This window comes from Phasianus colchicus, chromosome 8 (assembly GCF_987193195.1).
Source record: "Phasianus colchicus chromosome 8, bPhaCol1.hap1.1, whole genome shotgun sequence".
Classification (NCBI taxonomy): domain Eukaryota; kingdom Metazoa; phylum Chordata; class Aves; order Galliformes; family Phasianidae; genus Phasianus; species Phasianus colchicus.
In genome coordinates, this window is record NC_143443.1 from 11,496,246 (window position 1) to 11,508,495 (window position 12,250).

The 12,250-nt window shown below is 46.5% G+C and overlaps 1 protein-coding gene across 7 annotated transcripts in view; it reads left to right on the forward strand.

Moving 5' to 3' along the window:
* The window catches only part of LOC116235108 (collagen alpha-1(XIII) chain-like), a 52,892-nt gene that overhangs the window by 26,747 nt on the left and 13,895 nt on the right, over window positions 1-12,250 (forward strand). For 5 of the 7 annotated variants that reach the window (XR_016468742.1, XR_016468740.1, XR_016468739.1 and 2 more), the window contains 2 exons: window positions 6,013-6,082; window positions 8,363-9,576. Coding sequence is in view for 2 of the 7 variants with exons in the window: in XM_090144919.1 (XP_090001045.1) it covers window positions 6,013-6,082 (70 nt within the window). In the remaining 5 variants the exon portion in view is untranslated. Of the gene's footprint in view, window positions 1-6,012; window positions 6,083-8,362; window positions 9,577-12,250 lie in introns of those variants that run through there. The other 2 variants (XM_090144919.1, XM_090144920.1) reach the window with 1 other exon arrangement.

The following is a 12,250-nucleotide window of genomic DNA, read 5'->3' on the forward strand; positions in this document are numbered from 1 at the left end:
GCTGAAGAAGCTTGAGCTTGAGCCAGTAGTGAGAGCGGAAAAGCACAAACTTCCACCGCTGATCTGGTAAAGCCTTTCCTTTTACTGTGCTGATGCCACTGGGGTTTGTTTGGGGGTCTTTGCCCCTGGAGGGAGCTTCCTGCAGAAGCCCTTGCTTCATCAGGACGTTGAAGTCATTTTGATACATCAGAGGCTACACAGGCAACATCCCAGAGTGGAGAGCTTTGAGGAGAGTAAGCGCAAGTGCCACTGGCCAGACTGGTACTGCACAGCTGCACCCTTGTGCTGGGGTTGCATTCCCACCAGCGGGCAGAGGATGATGTGTAGCGTCCTCCTCATCGCTGCTTGCGTGAGTCTCACGGGAAGCCAGGGTTTATCCTGGGTGATTTGAGACGTGCTACAGGACCCCTCCTGGGAGCAGTGCCGGGGGGCCGGATGGACAGAGCGTCCTCATGCCTGTGGCACCTTTCTGCCTTTTTATAGCCCAGCTTAGCAAGGAAATGGGGCTATCGCACTGCCCACATGCCCGGCAGCACCACTGCTTTCTGAGCAGCCCTGTGGTGGTCCCAGCCCCACAGCCGGTGCAGGGAGCAGCCACAGGACAGGGGCTGCTGCTTCCACGACTGATATTGCTGGGACTGCCAGCTGTCTGCTTGGCCAAAGCATCAAAAACAGCTTGGAGAAAGGCACCAGAGCCTAAGCAGGAGATGCCTGGCTTGGGTCTTGAGTTTTTAACATCCAGGGAGAGCTGCTGCCTGCAGGAGTAGCAGGAGGGCTGTGCATCCTACTGCAGAACCTTCTTTGCCCTCTCTGCCTGCTTTGGCTGAGCTCCTGAAGCAGCCGTTTTGGAGGTGGTGGCATGGGACAAGCAGCTCAAGGTGCAGGGTGGAGATCTGCTATGATGGTGGGGCTTTTGCTTAGGGAAGGAAAACACACACATCCCCACCATTCTTTTCGTTATGTCTGAAGTGAGGTTAAGTTTTATGGTCTCCCAGACTGGGTGGTGAGGGGCAAGAAGGAGAGAGCAAAACAGAAAAGGAGGAAGGAAACAGGGAAAGGATGAAAGAAGAAAGAAAGACTGGGAAAATAAGCGACAGTGGTGAGTTGGGCTGGGGAAATAGTGGCTGTGGCCAGAATGGCTGTGGTGGGTGTGAATATGAGATATTCATTCCTCCTCCTGCCTTGCTGCTTCACTGCCACAGTTTCCTCCTGTTTTGACCTTAATGGGTTTCACAGCTTCCAACTCCGCATTATCCATCACACATACACACACACACACACACACACACACACACACACAAAACCCAAAAAAAACAAACGTAGCAAGGCTTTAAAGAAGCCTCAGCTTTACAAGGAGCTCACCATGATGGGTGGGGAAGTGGGAGGTGATGGACATAGGAGGGCACTGAAGCAAGGCTGAGGTCAGCCCGTGAAATTTGGTGAGTTTGGTGGAGTGCTGCTGGTGAACATAGCAGGAGAGGGCAAGGTGCTGAGAGCCATTGGCTCTTGTCCAGGGCATACTCCAGCTTTTGTTATGGGTGAGTTAAATCTCTGTTGCTCCTCATTGCTATCCATTCCCTATCCTATCTGCCCATGAGCTGGCGAAACCTGAAGAAGCAAAGCTTCTGAAGCCTGATAGAGGAGCTCTAAGGTTGTTCTTAAACTCATATTGCTGTGAGATAGAGCACATGGTGCCCTCCAGAGTGTGACGTCTTCACATCTGGGTGTCCCCAGGGTGTGTGGGCAGCCTTGGGGACACCATAAGGATTGCACCAAGAAGTGCAAAATGCCAGAGATGTGGCAGGTGCCTGCTGGACAAACAGAAATAAAGCAAAACTGACAGGGAGAGGAGATGGGTTGGTTTGTATAAAGCGTTAAGTTTAAGCCAACTGGTGGGAATGTTCCATCTCAGATCAAGCAGGGAGAGGATGGCAGATTATTTCTGTGAGACAGCCTGGCCAGCACTGCTTTGCTTGCTACGGTAAAAACCTCTTCCTGGTGTCAGCAAACACCAGAGGGGAGTTTTCTGCAAGGCACAAATTGACTGTTTTCCCCCAAAAATGTCTGCGTGGAGTGGGCCAGAACGGGTAATTCAGAGAGAACTTTGGCTCCATGTAGGAATTCCTCTGCATTTATGGGGCAACAGAAAATCATATAAAGAGCACAAATAAACTCACTACTGGCATTAGTAGTAGAGAGAAAACCTTCCAAATAAGAAAACAAGGTCCTTTCCCATGCTGGGTAACATTTGGTACTGTTTTGCTTGCCAAAAGCTTGGCAGGGTGGAGAGCAGGATGGGTTTAATGCTGCAGGCGGGGGAAAAAGAGCAGGAGTTGTGTGTGGGTAAAACAAAAGCAGGTATCCTCTAAAGCCTGGGGGAAGATCAGATGCCCTTCTGTTCCCTGATGGATGCACTTGGCTTCTCCAATTTGGATCAAAGGTATTTGTCACCTGCCCAGTGATGCTATAACGAATGAGGGGCTGTTTCATGAATGGGAAGGGGGCTTTGGTCATCGCTGCTGTCCCAGTAGTCTGATTTCCCTAGGACACTCTCCTTACTTAAGCAAGCAAAGGAGGAACACCTGAAAACTCCCTTTCTCACCTCACCTGAAGCTTTCTTTCTTTCTTTCTTTCTTTCTTTCTTTTTTTTTAATCATTTGCATAAATATCTTCAGAACCATAGTGAAAAATGTATTCCCAAGCGTCAGAAGGTTTTCCTCTAAACCTTGCTTCTAGGAGTAGAAGATGTTAAGATAAAATCATGATAGTTCTGTTTTTCCTTCTGATTCTTCTGCTAGCTAAATCCCCCTTTCTTTCATCTGCCTGCAGATGAACCTGGATGGCATTGCTTCATGTTTTCTCTCCATTCAGGAAAGCTCGCTGCTTGCTTTTACTTCTGACACGAGGTCCCGAGTTTCTAGGGACTGGACCTTTAAGAAAAAACAGCAAAATTGGAGATGAAAACAATGAGAGTTAACAGAACCACCAGCCCTTGAAATCCTCCTGATGGTTGTAATAGATTATCTATTTAAGACATGTTTCTTTTAGCTGCTGGAGATAGTGGTGGGAAATGATTTCACCTCCCCGGGTGACTGCAAACAACTGCTTCTGCTAAAGAGCTATTAATCTGCCCCCTTTGAAGAAGTGCCCTCTCTTTCACCTAATCTCAAGTGCCCATCCAAAATAGACAGTTGCAAGCCTTAGGAGGCCCCTTGTAGGAGCTGGTCAGCTCTGCCGCTGGCACGGGCTTCTTCAGACACTGTAATATGTGTAGGGGGAAGACAAGTCACTGGAAAACTTGAGAGGCAAGAGCAAGCATGCCATATGGGCAGGCTGATGTTCTGTCTAAGAAGTGTTTTTAGCATTTCTGCCTGGGCAAGATGAAGCCAATGTCTGTTCTGATGCTTTGTGCTCTAGATATCACCCAGGTGAAAAGCCAACTGCAGATCCCAGGAGATCACAAAATCTTAAGATTTCCAGAGACCAAATCATTTCATTTTTGCTTACAAAAGTCAGCCTTTGCCCTAAAATGACTGCTTTCTGTTGTGCTGGAAATGCTGCTTTTAGAGGAAAGCCTTTTCTTTTTTTGCTGTCTTGAGCAAACCTAGCTTCTCATGCTGGACCAGGCAGGATTTTGCACAGTGGTAATGAGGGAAGCAGAGAACGTTGGGAATTTGTTTTGCTTTGCCATCTCGGCCCAAATTTGACCTGAGGTCTCTGTAAGCCAAGGATTTTTTCTATTGCTGTCAGTGTTTGTTCAATAGACTCTGCAGGAAACTGAAATCCAGGCGTTCCAAAATTCCTGCCAGGTTTGACTCCTGCCAAAGAGAAGCAATCCCACAGCAGCACTGCCCTTTGCACAGGGCCTGTGGAGCTCCTGGGCTCTGGGGAGGCACCTAGATGGCCAGGGATGGGGAAAATGCCCAGCACTGATGATTGCCTGGTGGACTCTTTGTACCAGTGCTTGCCCTGCAGAGTAGCACCTCTGTCTTCCCTCCTGCAGGGCCTGTTTTCCATGGGGAGGCTACTTCAGCAGACCTGGTTGCTTCCAGTCCCCCAGCCCTGCAGATAAAGTTGTGGGGAAATGCTGTCATTCTTGTTCCTCTCCTGGTCACGCTTGGGTCGTCACTTCCTCTGATAAGTCTGGTTATGCTGTTCTTCTCCTTGTGTGTGAGCAGAGATGCAGCAGCCAAGGCTTCTTGTAGCAAATCCTAACTCTGCCCACCCATGGACTATTCCTCGCTGGTCCTCAGGGACCTCTGTGTTCTCTGTGTGTTTTCTTGCAGGGTCCTGCTGTAGGCAGGGTGTCAGACCCTCACTGATTAGGAACTGACTTCCTGCCCCAACCATGTGAACCATCAACTTTTTCTGTATAATCATGAAAGCTGTGTGAAGCCTGATTCCCAAATACGGGAACCTCTCCCAGATGTGGCAGTCTCATGTTGAGACATTTTGGTTGGCATGTGTGTAGATGGAAATGAGAATGCTTATGTCTGCATGCCACTGAGTATCCAAATAAAGGCTCTGTTGTCCTATTTGTGCTCATGCTTGACCATTAGCACAATATGTTCAAAGCCAGACTGTGCTGTGGAACAGAGCTGTGCCATTTGGGGTGGCAGCTAGATGGGAACGTGCCCAAATGCAAAGATTCAAGTATCTCTGCTTTTAGACTGAGACAGCAGACGCAGATTAAATGCTATGTGGGAACTGGCAGCTCTTCTCGTGTGAAACCTTCTCCTCTCCCTGATATCAAATCAAGTCACTATCAAAACATTTCAGCATACAGTGCAACAAAGATGCTCTGGAAATATTCAGTTTCTGGTCAGTTCTAATAAGTCATTTTGATTTAGACTTGCAATAAGGAAGCCAGTCCTTTCAAAGTGAAAAATAGAAGCATTCCAGCCAGTTCTACTGGTCTCTGACCTAGGAAGAAATGTGCCATTGTTTTCCTTCCTAAAATAAAATGTCTCCAAACTGATGCTTACTTGCAGGATGCTTCTCATTAACTTGTGATAATCAGATCAATTGTATATGATCCTGGGCATGCTCTTCTTTTAGCCCAGCATAGGACTATTTCTTTCTCAATATCAGCCCTGACTATGAAGTAGATTGGACTATAAGAAGATGCAGCTTGCACAGTTGGGCTTGAGGGTTACCTGGCAAGAGAGAGGATCTCCTTAGTACAACACCCTTGCAGCTCAGTATTCTCATAGCAGCTCAAATCATTAACCAAGTGTGATTCACGGGCATTAATAAATAACTTATTTGGATTGATTTGCATTTTCTTCACTAAATTGCAGTTATTTTAATTATGTCTACAAGAGGTAGTGTGGATGTTGACCCCAAAGTGCATTTTGTGCTGGATATGGAACAGTTTTATTGACATTTCCATTGAGCAAGGAGGCTGTGGCCATGGGTAGACCAACACACCAGGTCTATTAGAAATACTAATTCATTGGAAATGAACATTTTGACATGATTCCACCTCGTGAAGGCTCTCAGTAGGTTTTGTTTTGTTCTGTGCTGTGGTAACATCAAATTTCAAAGCCCTTGATGGTTTAATGAAATGCCATTGTTGTTTTCAGGCCACTTTCAACTGTAATTTTTGATGCAACCTTTCTGCCTGTCCAGGTGTATCTGTGGGTATATGAAGTCTACCATGGAAGGAAGAGTACCTTCTTCACATCTCTGTTTTTCTGTCTTCCAAGTGGGTCTTCTGAGAAACGCAGCTTTCTCATGAGGATGTGATTCCCACTAATGGCTCTTGACTTTGTAATGCCTGTCAGGAGGACCACATTTGGAGGCCATTATGAAACTCTGTCAGTCTGCTTCTAATCAAATCCTAGTTAAAGAGTATGAACTCTAATGCCTCTTTTCATTCCCAAGCTGGTCTGCTCTCTCTCTCCCATCTCTGCTTGGGTATTGTCTCTCAATCCCACTTTTCCAAGAATTTGAGGCTTTGGGTTTCAGCAGTGCTAGTGACTCCTTTTACTCTTTTTCCTTCCTTAACAGAAATTGAAGTTTCACTTGCCGAGACATCGAGAAGTTCGAGAGACACACCAGCGATGCAACTGCCCAGCAGGTAGGGATCTGCGACTGCGTGCACCTTGGAAGGGTGTTTTTTGTTTGCTTCTCATTGAAGGCTTGAATAATGCTGTATTGTATATGAATGTGAAGTTATGCATGCTTGGGCTATAGGAAATGATCATGGACAAGCACGTAATGAATATGTACATAAATACTAATTATGCATATGAGAGAAGCAGCAGGAAAACCTACAGGTATCCAGAAAGTCATCTGGATAGTCAATGAAGAGAGAAAGATGCAACCAGGGGGCAAATGTTCCCATTAGCTTTAGATATCAACGTTGAGGAGGGCAGAATGACTCTTAGGAGTTGTATCCTTTTGGGTAATTTGAGAAGGATTTGAGGCACAGAGGCTAGACCCAGTGCCAAAGCTGAATAGCTAAATTTTGGTGAGACAAAATTGCTCTGAGCAAGGAGATTTGAATTCCTTGGTGTTATACAACTATCTGAGGCATCTTGCAGAATAATAGCCTTCTCTTACAAGCACCCGTATGTTAGGGTGGTTGAATGAAGTGGTCACTGAAGATCCTACTCACAATATACAGAAATCTTATGGGATTGCTTAATTACATTATGTTTTTAATCATGCTAATATCAAAAGGCTTTTTGAGACACTTCTTCTGAAGTGGTTTCAATACAATAAGTGACAAATTGCTATGGAAAAAACATTTGTGAATGGCATTTCGTTCCATTACTATGAATCATACAGCCTTCCTCATTGTCTTTTGGTACATTTCACTGTGTAGAAAAATGGATGTGAAGGGTAGCCAACATTCTTCTAAACTTGTAGAAGTTTTGGAAGATCTTGAATATGTATAACCAAACCGAGTAGCTAAACTTCATCTCAAAAAGAAAGGGGCAGGGAAAGTTGTGCTTAAATAATTATCTAAGACTTGCATTTACATTTTCTGTGGTTTCTTTCTTGGCTCTGTTGGTACCTGATGTGAAGTATTTTACAGTGTTTGGTAAAGTAAATGTCAAAGTGCATTTTAGTATGATCAGCAATGGGACACTTGTAGAAGAATTGATAAAGGGGCCTGTCTTCAGTCAAAGAAGTGATAAAAGAGATATAGTCTTTACTATAACTAGTATTTGCTCATGCTCAGCGTGTTTAGGTCTTTCTACAAGCGTAGGAAGTATATTCTCTTTTCGAATTAAAATGGATTTGTAAGGTAGCTTGCAAAAGGGATGAGCTGGGATGAGCTGCCCAAGGAGGTTGTGGAGTCTCCTTCTCTGGAGATATTCAAGACCCGCCTGGACGCCTACCTGTGTGACCTGGTGTAGGGATCCTGCTTTGGCAGGGGGGTTGGACTCGATGATCTCTGGAGGTCCCTTCCAACCCCTACGATTCTGTGATTCTGTGATTCTATGTAGAGCTCTACAGGTTTGTGATGTAAGAGAACTAAAATCTAGGGTCCAGATCTGCATAACAATGGAAAATGTCCCTTAAACAACAGGAACCATTTTGGCTCAAATTTAAAAGACCACGCAAATAAAATGTCTTCTCAACTTCTCCAAAGATAGATCTAAACTGTGTTTACCTGTTTTTAAGTTTCACCTTTTTACTTCAATGGAAACACAAACTATAGCTCTACTCCATTTTCAAGTTCCTGCCTGGACTTGACTTAGAAATGCCATGAAACCACAGGAATGAATATTCTCCTGGTGTTTCTGAGCCAGCTTGGAGAAGCAGTTGTAGGACTTAAATGCAAAATAGGATGAAACAGAGATTCCCTGATCTTTGAGGCCATCTGAGTGTGACTGTCCAGCAATATGCGTGTGTGATAAGATTTACAACCTGGGCATTTTCAGCATCAAGGTCATAATAGCTGGTTACAGATACTCACATTCCTTTTGTGAAGCCCTGGAAGCTGTTGATGCTGAATTTCTTGTAGCACTTAGGTACCTGCTCATTTCACAGAGCTCACTGTATTTCTGAAAGACAGCTATGATTTGGAAGGGCAATGAATGTCTCAAAAAGTCAGGCTTCCTGGCTACCTGTGAAACTTGCCTGTCTTCATCAAATAGTCTGTGGCCACAGATTCTATTTCTAAGAGTCCATATCCTACACCAAATTTTCCCTTGGTCCAAATGTGAAGTTGTGGCAGGTGAAGTCTTGGTTGGCTGTGAGCAGTGCAGAAATGAAGGTACCTTTGGCCAGCCATTGTCTCATCTCAGATATTTTACAGTGGGATGTTTCCCTTCAGTCTCTGGGCCAAGACCTTGGGAATTTTCTTCCCCACTGCATTTTTTTTTTTGTGTGTGTGTGTGTCCAGATGCCCTGAGGACCAGACAGTGTGATCCTTCTGAGACATTCGGAAGCGTTTAAGATGTTGCAAGACTTGGCACATGCGCATTGCTTCTCACCGGCCTACTCCACCACCTATAAACAAGCACACATCATGTTCCTCACCAAGAATAAATGTTTATCAGAAGTGACATTTCAGTACATCCCTAATTCTGAGTAAGGTCTCTGTGTGGCAAAGAAGGGGAAAAGGAAGATAAGTTCATCTGCTGAGCTGTTCAGTACGGATGTGGAGGTCCTGGGCAGGGTCACCAGTTGCCATAGGAGGGCTTCAGGACTTGAGAGTCTGAGAATGTAAATGGTTTGGGAAAGCTGGGAACAGGGGAGCAAAAAGGCTGTGAAGTGTGTGACTGTGCCGTGGCTATCTGAGTGCACACGATAAGGACTGTAAGAATAACATGGTCAGGAAAACAGTACAGCTGTATTTATAGCAAACGATAAGGAACTATATGTTTCCTTCAGCTGGGAAGCTGGTACTTCAGATCACTTGGGCTGGGACTGGGCGTTACTACCTGTGAGTGAGATGTTGCTCTGTGGCATTGTGCTTTTCAAGTTCAGAGGTCACAGTGGGATTCTCCACCACTTTGGGAAGCTTCATGCAGGTTAGGAAAAGGCTCTGAAGCCTGAATGGCAGCAATAACTGTACTGAATTGCTCACTAGCTCCAGATTTTGCCTGGCAGCAAGGTGACATGTAGGTGGGGATCTCAGCACAGGGCAATACTTGTGGGATTTTGATGGGGCATAGGTCTGATTTCTTGGATAGAGCCTTCCCTTGTAGCTTTTGTTTATGTGAGGGAAATGTTTCTTTTCCACATGGGGTATGGGCATGGCTGAGAGCTCGGGACAGCTACCTGAATTTTGGAGAAGCCTCTTGTGACCTCCCTTGATTTCTGCCACAGAATAACACAGTAATGAAATGCTGTAAGGGAAAAGCGTTGTGTTTGAGTTTGACAGAGTGAAACACTGATCCTTACTGGTCTGATCCAGACCCAGTTGCAGTACAGACCTTGTCTGCCTGGACAGTCTCAAACAGCCAAAGATTACCACCAAGACCCCCTCCCACAGCCTTCCTGGTGGAGGTGGGCGCCTGTGTATTTTATATACTGTAACTCTTTTTATTAGACTTTTCCCATCTCCCTCTCTTCAGCTCCTATTTTCACAGTCCCCACATGACTGTTTTTCACTCTGCTGGCTCACTACTCCAGTCTTCAATATCCCTTAAAAAAATAAAGGGCTGGCTCCTTTCCCTCTGCCTCCGCACTGCTTGTTTTGGTCCGGTTTCTCCTTAAGCAGGTTGGGAGTCTGCAGTGCTGGCAGCGGTCAGCTGCACAGGCGGGGGAACAGCTCAGGGATGACAAATGGCTTTTCCATCCATCCCAGGGCACAGGAGGGAGGTGGGCTTGGGGTGACGGTGGCTCTGGCCCTTCAGCTTCTGGGAATGGGTGGTCAGCAGGAGGTCACTCAGCCCCAGTGCAGCTTGATGTGCCTTCTGCTGTTAAAGGGGCCTGGGGTGGGCAGGGAGCAGCTGTGGAAGTTTTGGTGTTGGCTGTGAACTGAAGTCCTCTTGGGAATGTCACTGGGTCTGGGCAAGAGAGCACCCTTTGGGCATTTCTTCTTGCATACAACCTCACCTGCGTCTGCCATTGCCTGCCCCAGCCTCTTGCCTGTTCTTTTCAGCTCTGTTTGATCATTCAGTATTACTAGTAGTAGCCACTGCAACTCAGAATGTTGCTACATTTACTTTGTAAGGTGGCTGGTGAGAGCAGAGGTGCAGTGGTGGCCCCAGAGGTAACCTGGGCTGTGTAATGCATGGCGTGCACAACTTGGTCCAAGCATCCGCTTGTCCCAGGAGGAGGTCAGCAAGAAGTGTCGCAGGGCTGTGGCGGGGCCTTGGCTCCCACCCAGGATGTGTCACCCAGTGTCGGCAAGGCCAGCTGGCAGGAGGCAGCAGGATTTCCCATGTCCTGACCCCTGCCTGGCCCGGCATAGGGAGGAAACATTGGGAAGGGCACGGCCAGGTCTGGCGGATGTGGATGGTAGGGATGGGGACTGATTCTGGGCAGTGTGGGCTGAGCAGCATCGCAGCACCCAAGCAGGATTTTGGAGCCCTGATGTGGAGTGGAAAGGTCAATCCGTGGCTATTTAAATGCCAGGGGCTACAAGCTGAGTCGGTGGTTCTGACTCAGAGCCAAGAGAAATGTGAGGCAGGAGCGGATAATGAAACACTCAGTCTCACAGCCCCTCTGTCAGGAGGTGTGTTTGAAGTGCTGTGTTTTTGTTTGACCTGTTTTTGGATGATAAGTCAGCAGTTTTCTGTGCTGGCTACACAGAGGATGTTCTGGGATGTAAGGCAACCCTTTTTCTGCTTTAAAAATGTCTAAATGCAGCTTATTAACAACCTCTAAGGAAAAAAAAAAAAAAAAAGAGAATGAAACTTTATGCATCTCCTCTTTTCCCGAATATACCAGCAAAGCCCTTGTGAGTGGGCTGCCGAGGCTGAGCATCCAGCAGTGCTGTGGCTGGAGCAGCACATTGCTGCATCAGAAAGTTCTGTTAGCTGGCACAGCACCCCATGGTGCAGCACGTCTGGAAGCGAAGTTGCAGAATCATCATTGCTTAAATACTTCTGCTCTTTCTCCCTCCTTTTTAAGAATTCTCCCTGGGAATTCTATTATTCCCTGAAATTTAACTGTGTTCCCCCATCCACATTTTTCTGGCCCTCTAGAGTATACACACACTTCAGCCTCGAAGGTTGCTCATGCGCCATGGCCTGCTGGCTGTATTTTGGGTTGGGGTTTGTTTGGTTTAGGCATACTGTTGTTTCATTTGTTTTGAAGATGCAAACCACACAATGAATTCCACAGATTCTGAGAGCAGTTATGAATAGATGGGGATGAGCGACTTAGAAAAAAACAAACAAACAGTTTGTTTGGTCAACTAACTCTCTTTCTCAGAACACGTAGGCAGCTGTGCTCTTACACAACCGCCTGGGGCAGATTGAGGCCTCCCCTCACCTTGTGCTTACCGCATCCACCTCTGAATGATGGTAGCAGGGAGCAAGGATGCTCCTTGTTCTCCTAAGCATCAACTCATCCTGCTTAGTCTGCATTTGGGGGTGTAAAGTGGCTTAATTCACGTTTGTTTAAGTGATTTTAGTGAACCTGCTGTTGTGGGCTCACGTGAGCAGTTAATACAGCTCAAAGTGTTGCTCAGGCTGCAAGACAGCTGGCGTACAAGCTCACTCTGATGCTGCTGTCACCCAGTCTAGCTAGGAAGGGAAGAACCTCTGCCTTCCCTCTTTGTTTCTAAGCATCTGCTGGACAGAGTTGATGCAGTCAGAAGAGAAGGTGCTGAGGTACAATGATGGACACAGGTGCTCTGCGAGAAGGTGGCCTGTTTGTTTGGGCCCATCTGCTTCTTTGTGTAATTCCCTACTGCCATGTTTGGGCCTGTCTCCTGGGTAACCCTGGGCTCCTCTCTTGACCTTCTACTACTGAAGGACTGCATTTGTAAGAGGAAACTGTCCCACTGTGATCTTTACTTACTGCTGCCACAGACATTCAAATAATGGGCCTGGTGGGGATTGGCACCCTTTATTCAGAGCAGGGCCCAGCAGGTTGCCTGCAGGACACCCAGGATTCATGAGGATGGCTGCGGCAGAGAGCTTCTGCATATTTGATGGGTTTGTGTACAGATGTTTGGTGGAAGTGTTTACACCATTGCGTGCCTGTGCTTGCAATGTATATGGTACATATGGGCATAAATCAGCGCTGTGACAAAGCAAGGCAAAGACATCCCAGATGGTTGGGGAAACCCAAGAAGTGCATTGCGTTGCTACTGTACTTGAGGGCTTTGATT